Raw genomic sequence first — 13,069 nt, 5'->3', positions numbered from 1 at the left:
GGAAATTTCAACCATCAAATTAATTTATTCTTTTCAACTACGAAAAGAAAGTTAGTGCCCGTTTAAAGGGGAATAATTTTAAACTCAGTTTTGGTTTAAAACTGAGTTTTGGTTTAAACTAAGTTTTGTTTAAAGCTGTTTAAACAAAGGCATTTTTCTTCAGTTATTATATTTAAAAGTTTCTATATATTTATTAATTTTAAAAAATTTTGATGAAAAGTAAAAAAATATTATTATATATATATATTTTATTTCATTTGGCTTAATTATTACTGTTTGTTTAAAATCAAATCAGTAAATCAGCTCTATTAATCATTAATAATAGAGACTGTGCACTCTATATTTGTAGCAGTTGTTATATTGATGCAGATGGGCGCATCTGAGACCAATCTCAACGAACCAAAGTCAACGTCCGGTTGCCCGATGCAGAAGAAAAGTAGCTCTGGCTGTCCAATGAAATCGGTGATAGCTTAGATCCGGCAAACATGATGCAACCGGAAAATCAACAGTCTGCACCGAACCAGCCGCTTCTTTTATCCACAGAAAGAGAGTTGTCTTCCATTCCGAAAGCGGGTTCCAATGAAAACTGGATGTATCCATCGGCGCAGATGTTCTGGAACGCAATGCTCCGCAAAGGCTGGCAATGGAAAGAGTCCGACATCCAGCCTGACGACATGGACAGCATTATTCGCATTCACAACAGCAACAACGAACAAGCTTGGCGTGAAATATTGCGTTGGGAAGCTTTGCATTTCAAAGAGTGCGACTGTCCCAAGTTGAAGAGCTTTAGGGGCGATGCCACTAAATATACGCCACGAGCTCGAATTCGTCGGGCTCTTGGTTACGAATTGCCGTTCGACCGTCACGATTGGATCATAGACCGTTGCGGTAAAGAAGTGCATTACGTGATCGATTATTACGATGGTGGAAAAGTGAACCCAGAAACAGGTCAGTTTAGCCTCATGGATGTTAGGCCAGCGATGGACTCTTGGCAGAATATTTTTGATCGAATTATCGTAGCTTACATGCGTTTCAAGTACGACACGCTAGGCATGAAGCCGCCACGTGTCAAATGTTCGGTTTCTCAAGAAATGCTCAAGTAAACTCAAGTACATCGACATTTTCTTTCTCTCTCAACTATTTGCTCTTTCACATGCACATATTGTGTACTTTATCGCAAGTATAATGAAAAAATTTAATTATAAAACTATTCCAATGACAATTTCACACAGTATAATAATAATAATAATAATAGTAGGAAAAATTCTACAATCTGGAACACATTGAAAGGGAAAATGAACGGCAAATGTGTATTCTAATTATCAGTTATTTTAGCAACAAATTTTGAAAATTAGTTAATAAAACTAGAATTTTACAATCAGTTTCAAATAAAACGCTACAAAAGATAAATGTACTAAGTAGCAGAAAAAAATTAACCTGACCAATCAGGACCTTTTTCATTGCTTTCATACATTTTTTTGGAACGAAAAGAAAACCATGGCAGCATCTCGCTAGCGTCAACTGCAGATGCCTTAAAATAAAATAATGTTGAACATAAAAATAAAATAAATAAATAGTTCAAATGAAACCTTCAAATATAGGCATGCATCTGTTCCATATCCTTCCATTGAGAATAGAAATAAATCCCCTAGAAAATATCGAGCATACAGTCGAGAAAGCGGCAAACCATAACCCAGTCCAGCCTAAATAAATCATACAGTATGTTTACAATTGTTTGCGATACATCATTATATAAATTGCGCTACTACATAAATTTATAATAATTTAACATACCATTGGAGCGTCATATTCAACATTTTCCGCACTTGGAAGGGAAGCAGTAGTATACATATAATTAAACAGTTTGCCAACAATATGCCGAGGCACTCCACCGCCTTGATCGCTTACCTAAAAATATAAACAAAGCTTTTATTAATTTCAAAAAAGACAATCTTTTAATATTAAAGTCAGATTAAATAACTGCTAACAAACCAGATTTATAATTAAAGATACTGATTTGAAAATTCCTACAGCATCGTAAACTCCCCTTTATAGATAAATCTTCCTTTCCTTTGACAACTCGTATTGTAATCGGGGGTAACTCATCTTTTTTCCCATGCTCTTCCACCACTGCGCGTAATGCATTCTTCAAAAAATGACAACAGTTAGAATCAAAGTCGCTTCATTTCAATATCATACACAAAAAAAATTACTTTTAGTAATTCAACCATAATGTGATACAGATGCGAAGGTACGTAAACGATGCTTATAGGTTGTGATGGCTCCAGCACTACAAATTTAAAGTGACAAATGTTTAAATATATTGTTAACAATCACATTTGTGCATAATACAAAAAACGAAGCTATTTCTTAATAATAAACGTTTCACCGTTTATGGTTTCAATCTTCATTCCAGGAGAGGTAACGTAGTATCGATCACACAGAAATTTTGCATTCTCATAAGCATCTAAAGCTGAATAAATTCACTACTTAGATGAAGAAACATTTAACAATACCTTCAATAATAGAAACGACGTTACAATTCGGATCAATGCATCCAATATGCCGAGCACTAGTGTAAAACGGATGTGCTTCGTCGCTGAAGATGATAACTTAATAAAATAAATGTTAAATTTGTTTATTTGAAGAAAATTATATATATACATATACAGTCGAACTTGGTTAAGTGCACATTTCCCTTAAGTGCACAAAATTCTTGCCTAACAAAATTCCCTGTAGTTAATTATACCGTATAATAATGGATTTTGCTGAGGTCCATGGGATTTACTATTTGCAATACAAAGCCCTTATGTGCAGAATAGACGCATTCTTGGCTGCTTTAGGTTTATCATCAAACATAGCAACTATTGATACTGAGCAAAGTTGATTGTTTGCTATATCAGAATAAGCACGCCTATCACGGACAAGGCGAGCTAAGCCTTGCCAAAGTCAAAACAACGACTGCTTTCCCAGGAAATTATTCACAAGCAAACTGTCGCAGATCTGGCAACAGTTCGTTCATACTTTCATGAAAACAGCATAAATCAGACATACCTAAACCGAATTGAAGATCAGCTAGTAAAGCTGGTGTCACAAAATATGATGACTATTTTACTTGAAATAAATGGACATTTTTTCACATTAAACCTATTTGTAAATGTGAAGCTATTGATCCTTTCAATTACTCTGCATAATTCCCAACTTTGGATAAGTGCATGGAAATTCTTGCCAAATTCCATGTGCACTTAACCAAGTTCGACTGCATATAAAAATATATACCATGCTGATAAATTAACATGCGCACGCTGATGCGACTAAGATAAAAACGGTTCAAAAAATATTGAATATTATTTTGCGTAACAGGATCAATTCCATGAGTTGCTTTCATTTCCATTAAACCCTACATGCTATTATTTGACAGTAATATCTGAACAAATAAATCGTTTCTGCAACTTACCTCGGCCATAGTTTCTACAACTGTATTATGCCTTTTCAAAACTCTGCTAAGCTGTCGTGAAAAGCTAAATAAAAAGCCTGCTAAAAATTATATTGAAAATTAGAACAAAAAATTCACAAAAAATAATAGAATACAATTTTCTAACTGTTAAATATATTGGGCGGTCAGTGAAATTCAAACAAATGAACAAAAAAAATCACAAACTCTCTCAATGTGCTTTCATCCGCATTAGCATTTTCATACTGCAACAATTCTTGAAAACTCTCCTGATACCACTGATAAACAAGCTTGGTTGACGGGGTTTCCATCAACTGGGATGGAAGAAGTTCAACTTCTTTCATTATATTTGCCAAACGTACGAGAAGTTCCTTCTTCAAAAATTCAAATGAATTTCTCTCATCACGAAGTTTGCCTAAACATCAAACAAAATTGACGAACCAAAATCACAACGCATCTAAAACTGAAAATATGCAAAAAATCCAAATCATATTTTTACAAAAAATTTTTTCATATTTAGCTATTTTCGAATTAACAAACAAATTTTCCACAGACAACACAAATAACAACAATGCAATACCGAAATCCACCAAGCTTTGCATGGACAAAGCAGAAGGACGAAACTGAGCGTAGTCATCGATTTTTCTTCCAATTATCCTTATAAGCGGCGAAAAAAGATATCGCGTAAATTGCATGATTCCTTCAAATAAAATTCAAATTATCAAACAGTTACATCAACGGATTTTGAGACGAATTTGCAGCTTTTTGCAAGAAAAGTCGAAATCAATCACTCTAAGCATTGTTGATTTCACACAGAATAGCAAAATGGAAAAAAATTTTGTTTTTCAAACATTTAAAGATACTAGAATTTTCAATCAATAAAAATGCACGATGTTTATTCATTGTTTTCTGAAAAAATAAAATTATCTCGACAGAACAAGAAATTTAAACCAATCAGGGCGTTGCATACTACTTTTCAAATACAGATAATAACGATAATAAAGTTCTTTCTTAATTTCAATAAATAACGAAGTCTTTTTGGAAACATTTACATTAGAAAATAAAAATATTTTTCTGATATAATTAGAAAATTATAAAAATTACATCACTGAGCGATATCGGCATTATGACTAATAATTGATAAAAAATACACAGTTTGGTAAGAAGAAAATTAAGTAATACCATACTATATATTTTGTATTTCAATATTTCGGTTGGAAATTTTGTTAAATGCATAAAATGATGGAAGATATTGCAAAAGTATTTTTTAATTTGAATAAAGAGTACAACTAAATGACAGTGCTGATTTACTGATTTCAATTTTAAAAGAAAAATTGATCACAATTTCATTGAATTCACTTTGGGAAGATTCAATTTTTGTCGATGTAAAAGTTATCCATATTTTGCATACAATGGCTGTAAAGAATAAAACAATTCATTTAAACTGCAATGACAGCTAAAGTTAACTAAAGAAATACTTTTATGCAAATACATATATGTGAATTTCTTATTCTAATTTCTTACGTGCTTGCTGAAATTGCAATGATATGCTATCTTTTAAATCATCTTATGAAAGTTATGATCAATGAAATGTTTCTTCATTCCATTTTAATCATTCAGATGTTGAAAGCAATATTTGTGAAATTATTTTTCCTCTTATTATTACATAGTTTATATTTTCTGTTACATTTTTTTGAAATATTTTACAAATGAAAATCCTGTTGTTGAAATGTCGAAAAAATTAAAATGAAAAATTGAAAATGGACTATTTAGACTCAGGTTTCAATGTTTGTGAAATTCAAATTATGTTGCAAAAATAAAAAATTAAAAAGTGGCATTTTTTACACCGTGTAATTTATAAAATTTAAAAAAAAGAACAATTGAAAATTTTCCATTGATAAGTGATGACAAATAAAAGATATTACAGGAATGGATAAAGCTATTTGTTTCTTTTTCTTACAAGCACAACAATTGCTGCTTATTTTTATTTTTTCATATATTCATAACGTCAATGATGAGAATGTTGAGAAAAATTGATGCTACAACAAATCATGCTAATCAGTTGACAATTGAAGAAACAATTAAATTTAAAAAATAAAATTGCAGAAATGTTTATTTGTGTAGATTTATTTATTTGAACTGTGTGATCAATTGGTGAAAAACGATAAAAATCAATGCTTGTTCGTATTAAGCTTATTCTTATTATTTTTTTATCTGCAACGTGCTGATGGAAATATAGTGCACTGCATTCACTTTTGAACTACTTGCTTTGTTGAAAGTGGAAACCTTTGCACAGGATCAAAATTGCCTACAAGAATGTATACAATGCACTCTGCTGATGGAATGAATGTTTTTTTTTTGAGAAATTAAATCAAATAGCAATTTTAAAATTACAGTTTTTTTAAATCAACAAAAGCTAGTTGGTACGGATTTTGCATTGTTTTGGTGGAAACTTTTGGTGGGCAAGTTTTCAACAGAGCGTGACAAGCAGTCTGTCAGTCGTCTGCCTGTTGAAGAAGCCGTTCGTTGTAGGTTTGTTACGGCTGGCAAGTTTCGTCGACCTTGCCGTTGTCAAAATACTTCTTTTGCTGTGACATCTAGTGAGAAGTTTCCAACCAACGCCAGCAGTATCAAAAATATTCCACAAGCAAGATGAGCTGCTTGAATCTCCGCTCTTGACGTTGGCAAATATTCTGCATTGTCGTTGCCAGCGTTTCTAGATGCGAAGATATGAAAGCTTTACCTGTGGCTTTGATCACTGTCGCCTCGATTGGCATTGTTAGCCTGATCGGCATTGGCTTGTTTTTCGCCCTTTTACCCACCAAAACGAAAATTTCTCCCCAAACTGCAACACTTGAAACAACAATAATGCCCACTACAAGCACAAGTAAGATTTATAATTTGTTGGTTATTTTATTCGTTTTTCTACTTTAATTTAAAATATTTATTATTCAAATTACTGAGAAGATGACTTCTATCCAGATAATTCATATATGCATATCTATATGTGTATATTTGCATATTATGAAAATAGATCTTACATGTTTCGTCTGTCTGAGACTAGTTCATTAGACGGTGAAAGTTTGACAGAACATATGAAAACCGTTTAACGGTCGTTTGAAGTCGACCTCCTTGTGTCGGAATCATTGAGAAGCGGCTGTCGCTTTCATGACAAACAACAAGATGTTCAACATATACTTCAGAAATGACCTGCAACAACTTGAAAATTATCAATATACAATCAAGCAATTGTTTCATACTTAGACAATAATTCTTGCCTTTTGATAATTTCAATTGAAAACACACTCAAATCTATTTGCTCGAATTTTCATTTTATTATCAAAAATTATGCTTATTTTAAGCAACGACAAAAAATCTTCATTATCATCTATTCAATTCATATTTCAAATATTTCAATACAAATTTATTGGATAAATTTTCAATTATTCCTTATAGGGAACATTTTGACAATCAGTCTTTTTCGTTGAACTAAAAATATTTTTTTAAAAACTGTAATTGACTTCAATCGGCAATGATAAAATTTCAATAATTTTCAACATAGTGATTGCAAAATAGTTAAGCTATTTCAAATTTAAATTCCAAATTGCACTATCGTGATTGTGCTTAAAATTTTTTTTATTTTACTATTTCTCAATTTCATTACAAAAAAAATTATTATGCTTATGAAAATATTAGCGTCATAATTATACCCTTTTTCACGTTAGAACAGCATTGCAGATTGCACTGTTGTGCTTCATTAAGCTAAAAAGTGTTTGTTTTGTTGACAGTGAAAATTAACATAACACGGTTAAATTATTTTCTTTTCAATCATCGATCATTATCAACAATATTATATTCTATTCATTTTTAAAATAGATCTTTGATTGTGTTATGCATTTATTTATTTTTTTGGTATAATTACTAAGATGCTTGACTGTTTAATGAAAATAGTATTCATTTCAATATATTTCATTGTGATTAGAAATTTAAAATCAAAGTTTTGACAGGAAAAAATGTTGTTTTTTTGCATGTTTGTTTGCTTGCTTTTTTGATTGAATGAAACATTTTTCTCAACAGCTGCTTGACGATTAGCATTCTTTGGTTCGTTTTTTCTATTCCAACGTATTTCAATTGTGCACTAGTTACCAGTTGAAGGGAAAATGAGAAGTAAATTGATTAAATACTGGACAGTGGAAATGGGCAATCAGAGCCTGGAACGTATAAAAGAAAATAAACGATAAAAATAGCAAGTTATTTTTAGTAAATGCGAATTAATCAAATCAATTCAAACAATATCCTTTTCAACCTTTCATCCAAGATGTATTGTTGTTTACTGTTATGAACAAGTTACCGATATTTATTGTCATCTGTTGACCTTGTACTAACATGGAATGCGTCAAACAGGCATCTAATGACCGCATCTTAAGAAATTCACACAATGCGCATCTGTTGTGAAATGCAGCTATTCTTATTCCTCTTTATTTAAACTGTTAATATTTTCTTTTTCTAAAAACAAAATATCATAATTTACAACTGTATTACGTCATCGTGGAGATCATGAAAAGTTATTTTTACTTATGCTTACTTTAGCTTGCTTGCACACGATTTATGCTGCTGGAAGTTTGCAATTTATGATAGATATATCACCACCAATACGTTGTAAAACTATTTTTTCAGAAGAAATTTATATTGTTGGTTGATCTTATTGACAACAAAACGTGCAATCAAATAAACGCTTGTCACATGATCATCAATACTGAATTTTATGCTTTTAAATAATTTTTGAAATATGCTACTGCTGTATACAAGTGCAAATCCTTGTAAAAATGAAAACATCTTAGAAAATGATCTAAAACATTTCATATGCAAGCAAATAAATACTATGATTCAGCTGGAAACAATCTGAATTTTAGTTATAATTTGGTACAAAAAATTTGAATTAAAATGTATAAATTCTATTTTTCACTTATCATCAATTACCATGAATATATGCAATAATATTATGACCATAATAATGCTGTAACTAATTATAACTATTACACATAAAGTGGTTAATGTTCCTAGTTACTACAATTCAAAAATACAAAATTTAAAAATCTTCAATTTACAATTCTCAAAACTTTTTGATGCAAAAATTGCCATAAAAACAACACAAAGTAGTAATACAAGTAGTAAAAGTTTTAATTTATACAATTAATATAATTAGAAGCAGTTTTAGCTTTTTCATCAAGAGCGACAACAAGCCGACATCTGGAACATCAGTCATCTCTGCCGACAACAGAAGCAGAAAACAATTCAAGTAGAATGCTGAATACAACGGTCATCTGGAGTGAACCACCTCCACCAATTCGAGAAAGCACGGTTGAAGAACCACCTGAAAGCGACAGCGCTGAAGATGTGCTAATCACACCGAGAACTTTCAACTTCGAATCTTGGACTGAACAATCCCCGTGGACAGAAAGCGTGCAATCAAAAGCGATTGGCTTCATTACCTCGGGTCGGAGTGGGGCTGTGGCCGTCGATCCAGGAAAATCCCGATTCACGTTGCACGTAAAACCGACGATTGTAATTGAAGACCAAGAATCGGTGCAACTAGTTATGATAAATGAATTGGAATTAGACCATTTCGGCAAAGCGTCCGGGATGACATTACGCAATCACATTTTGGCCGTGTGTTCGTACACCTTTGGTCAGATTGTACTGCTTGAACCAGAAACTTTGAAAAAATTGACAGTACTGAATTGTGATGGTTGTACATTATTTGATTTGGACATCATGTCCAACGGAGATATTGTCAGTGTAGATGCAAAGCATGAAAAAGTTATCAAAATGAGATCAACCGGAGAACGTTTAGCTGAACGGCACGTCCATGGAGCAACCAGAGGTGTTTCGGTCTGCATGGACGACCGCATTTATGTACTAGTTGAAGGAGGCCCGTATATACATTTGCTCGACTCCTTCCTCAACAATTTAGGAACGATTAGTTTTTATAAAAATCAACCCTCAAAATTGGACTGTAGATATTTGTTGTGCATTGAAAATTTACTCCATATTAGCTGCGACGATGCTGTTTACTTGCTTGACGTGCAAAATGGAAACGTCACTGCAATTCAACCAACGGAAAACTCCGTTTACGGGCTGGGAATTGGTGTAGATGCAAGCGACAACGTGTTTGCTGCAAAACGAGGTTCCAGCTCAGTGGATGTATTCACAAAGGATGGTCAGTTCTTGAAGACTCTCAACGCTGATCAGCAGTTTCTTTGGTCAGATATGACCGTCGCAAAAAATCATATTTACGCGATAGATTATATCAACGCGAAAATTGTTCACTACATCCAACAATAAAGTTATTATTTTCAAAATATTTTGCTCAATTAAATGCCACTGAATTGAACTTTCAAATTTGTATAATTTCAATTTTATTCATGAATATTTTGATCACAGCGAATACTTCCTCAACTTATTACGTAAACAATAGAGTGGAACTTTGATGTTTCGATCACTGATTATCCGAAGTCATTTTGGCCGCCTGTTTAAAATGCATTGTTAATGAATACTAAATTCAAGCTGCGTTTTACTATTATTCTTACATTCTGCTGTTTTCGAATTTTTTGCCCGGTATGTCAACGACTAGAAACAGAAAGGTTTTGAGTTTACGGCAAAACTGGAAGTGTGTAAACGGGTGGACAGCGGCGAGTCGTTCAGGAAAATTGCTGGGAATTTTGTAGCTGCAGTAAATTGTGTCCACAATTTCAGATATTTGTAGTTTGATCTGCAACAAGCTTGTACGAGATAAGTATATACTTCAACTAAGGAGCAAATGGAAAAAATACTCTCAAAAATTCTTTTATCACGTCCATTACAATTCAAGTTAATTAACGATTCTTGTTACAATTCTATGAAATTAGAAATTTTTTGTATAATTATTTCAAATATTACTTAACAACTCGAAATATTTTTATTTATACATTCTTTTCAAAATTCTTTCCATTGAAATTTTGATAAGTGAATGTTTTCTAAAAATTTTACTTAAAAATTTTAATAAAAATTAATTTTTTCAACTACATATTCTCAATTTGTTAATTAAGTTTTGCCGCAAACATAATTACGTAAAAGTCAATTAGGGAGAATTCACTGCATTCAAACACAAAGCAATATTGCTGTCATTCAGTTTTGTTGAAATTAAGAAGCTTCAACTCAGTTGCTTATGTATTTAAAATGAACTCGTAGAAGGTTCGTGAAATTTATCTAATTTTACACTTAATGCATTTATTTGGCGGTATATTTCTTGCAGCAGTGCACCGCTATTCTCGCAAGATTCGCATGCTCGCGCTGCATTAACGATACGTACCACTCGTTAAGCAATTTAACGCACCTCTTCCAAGGTCTGCGGATTGACCATGCGCACCGCGTTGAATGCCGAGTTTACTTCCAGTCCATCAGAGAATTATACCAGCACATGTTCTTTTGATATGCACGCCTTTTGTCTAAGTTCGGTGACTTCCATGTACTTCTCATCTACTATCTGTCGCGTTGCAAGTCAAGCATATCTGATTTGGCCACAAAGTATATGTACTTTCATCATCAAATAGATATCCATACATTATGGAAGTGTAATAAGCATAGAAGACAACAAGAAGAATGAAGAGTCACATCTCATCAGAACAACCATGAGAATGATTTCAAATATAACCAGTGCAGTAAACAAACAAACACATTTTAACAACTTTTTAATATCAATAGAAGCTCCAAAATCATTAGCAACCAAAATCATTAAAGCAGCGCGAACTATTCGCAGAGCAAGAACAAAATCTGTCCCACTCCTGATGAATGAACTAGTTGTTATAAAAGCGGAGACTTTTTCGGCAATAGATGTGATGGTGAAGTGTTTGTGTGCCAGTGGAATGACAGCAGTGCTGTTACTGTATCTTTAAACCAACGCACTGCACAGCCCTGGATTCGAGGGTGAGATTACTCCTTCTGCCAAAAATCACACATGCCGATGCTATGGATACTAGCATATTCACAAAGGCGGACAAATAGTTAATCAATCTGTCTGAAAATTCTTCGTTTAAAATGAGTTTTGATAGTAAAAGATGAATTAACTCAGTTTTCGCTATCAGCTTAAAACACATTTTTTGACTGTTTCCACCGCAGCATTAAAAGTGCTACTTCCTTTTACTACTAAGTACATGTACGAAACGGAATTTTCAGCAATGATTGGCATTCAAAGCAAATTTCGAGATAAGCTACAATCATCCAACATCGTGCGTCTAAATCCCAAAAGTGTTAGTGAGAACGTCAAAGACGTCATCAATGAAAACAAAAGAGAAGCCCATTATTCGCACACACTTACTTCATGGTGCATTACGCTAATAAACTTATACATTATAATAAGGTATGTCAATTAAAAAATTGAAAAGTGCTAAACTAATATTTTTCATTTAACCCACTTTCCTTCTAAAATATGCATTGCAAGCAGGTGGGTCGTAAAAAATTACCGTTTTCGACATTAGTCCGCAGTTCAGAAAAGTTTAAAATCACTTATTTAAACTATTATGAAGGTACTGGCTAACACTTAGACTAAAAAAACTGAAATCTCCCCAACAACGCCAACAGTGAGGCAGGCCCTAATACCTGCTTGAAGAACAGATGCGAGATTCATAATGAAAGTGGAGAACATAGATGTATCCATTGACATATCGAAGATACATAAAAATGAACATGAGAAGCAACAAACAAACAACGGCATTAGCCAAGATCCTTATATTTATCTAAAATATAAAGAAAGCAGTCTCAGAAGACACTATAAGCAGTCGATTTACTAAAGCGGTAATGTAAAATGCAACAGAACGAAAGCAAAGACAAACGTAACTACTAACTGCTTAATGAGCAGCTAGACCATGCCGGCTACTTTACATCGAAAACACACTGGTCGATTGCAATGCCAGATGATGAGGTAGCATATTCCAGCTGAGGGAAGCATTCACTTCATATCCGCAAGTGTGAAGCCCTACAGAAAATTGATGCAAAGAATACCATCTGCTCAGCTGACCGTGATAGCATGAGACGTCAAGAAAATGTTGGAATGATTCAACTCACAAACTACCATGAATTGTGCCTGGCAGTTGAATATCAGAGATGCCACAATGGTTTTTAACTACCTTACTGATGTAGATCAAGAAATTGTAAAGTGTTCAGAAAAGATTAGCCACAACATTGCGACGACAAAAAAAACTGGTGTCACAAATATGCAACAGTGTCATACATTACATGAACATGAAAATAGTTTACTATACTATGAATAAAATTGTAATAAGCAACCTAAAAATGGCAATTACAAAGCTAGTTTATAGGTGTTTAAATTTTAATTCAAACTTTCCTTAATAAGATTTTAGCTTCCCACCTTTTGCATACTTTTGCATACATATTGATGGCACAACACTTCAGTTAAAGGAAATCCATGTGATTTCCATAACAAAAATTTAATACAACAGTTTGTTGTATGAAATTTATTTACCTTTGTTGCAATAAAGGACTGATAAATTCAGCCATTTTATGATATTGTTTGTAATTCAACTTTGAAATTACGTTTGTGAAAAAAACATAATATTT

General features: G+C 32.8%; 5 protein-coding genes across 5 annotated transcripts; 2 read left to right on the top strand and 3 right to left on the bottom strand.

Moving 5' to 3' along the window:
* Nucleotides 1-485: 485 nt before the first annotated feature.
* On the top strand, nucleotides 486-1,103 carry Tsp_01200 (cytochrome c-type heme lyase). Its single transcript, XM_003376956.1, has one exon. The coding sequence runs from the start codon at nucleotides 486-488 to the stop codon at nucleotides 1,101-1,103; it is 618 nt and encodes a 205-aa protein (XP_003377004.1).
* Nucleotides 1,104-1,432: 329 nt separating this feature from the next.
* Nucleotides 1,433-4,254, bottom strand: Tsp_01201 (conserved hypothetical protein). Its single transcript, XM_003376955.1, has 14 exons — nucleotides 4,194-4,254; nucleotides 4,022-4,154; nucleotides 3,896-3,917; nucleotides 3,662-3,828; nucleotides 3,458-3,521; nucleotides 3,297-3,400; nucleotides 3,186-3,259; nucleotides 2,517-2,612; nucleotides 2,390-2,473; nucleotides 2,214-2,290; nucleotides 1,982-2,146; nucleotides 1,795-1,908; nucleotides 1,590-1,703; nucleotides 1,433-1,531 (listed from the first exon to the last, which is right to left on the bottom strand). The coding sequence occupies exons 1-14, from the start codon at nucleotides 4,252-4,254 to the stop codon at nucleotides 1,433-1,435; spliced, it is 1,374 nt and encodes a 457-aa protein (XP_003377003.1).
* Nucleotides 4,255-6,084: 1,830 nt separating this feature from the next.
* On the bottom strand, nucleotides 6,085-7,412 carry Tsp_01202 (hypothetical protein). Its single transcript, XM_003376954.1, has 4 exons — nucleotides 7,377-7,412; nucleotides 6,558-6,664; nucleotides 6,415-6,455; nucleotides 6,085-6,329 (listed from the first exon to the last, which is right to left on the bottom strand). Exons 1-4 carry the CDS (start codon nucleotides 7,410-7,412, stop codon nucleotides 6,085-6,087), a joined length of 429 nt encoding a protein of 142 aa, XP_003377002.1.
* Nucleotides 7,413-7,614: 202 nt separating this feature from the next.
* Nucleotides 7,615-9,799, top strand: Tsp_01203 (conserved hypothetical protein). The gene is made up of 2 exons (XM_003376953.1): nucleotides 7,615-7,672; nucleotides 8,673-9,799. The coding sequence occupies exons 1-2, from the start codon at nucleotides 7,615-7,617 to the stop codon at nucleotides 9,797-9,799; spliced, it is 1,185 nt and encodes a 394-aa protein (XP_003377001.1).
* A 1,574-nt stretch (nucleotides 9,800-11,373) lies between these two features.
* Nucleotides 11,374-13,033, bottom strand: Tsp_01204b (hypothetical protein; the record flags this gene model as incomplete). The annotated part of the gene is made up of 5 exons (XM_003376952.1): nucleotides 11,374-11,510; nucleotides 12,092-12,217; nucleotides 12,387-12,467; nucleotides 12,561-12,622; nucleotides 12,975-13,033. Coding segments are annotated over 5 exons (465 nt in total), but the record flags the coding sequence as incomplete, so codon positions are not given.
* Between the last annotated feature and the right edge of the window lie 36 nt (nucleotides 13,034-13,069).

This window comes from Trichinella spiralis, assembly GCF_000181795.1.
Source record: "Trichinella spiralis strain ISS 195 chromosome Unknown Scfld4, whole genome shotgun sequence".
NCBI lineage: Eukaryota > Metazoa > Nematoda > Enoplea > Trichinellida > Trichinellidae > Trichinella > Trichinella spiralis.
Note: the sequence above shows the minus strand (reverse complement) of the source record. Positions and strands in the feature narration are given on the sequence as shown.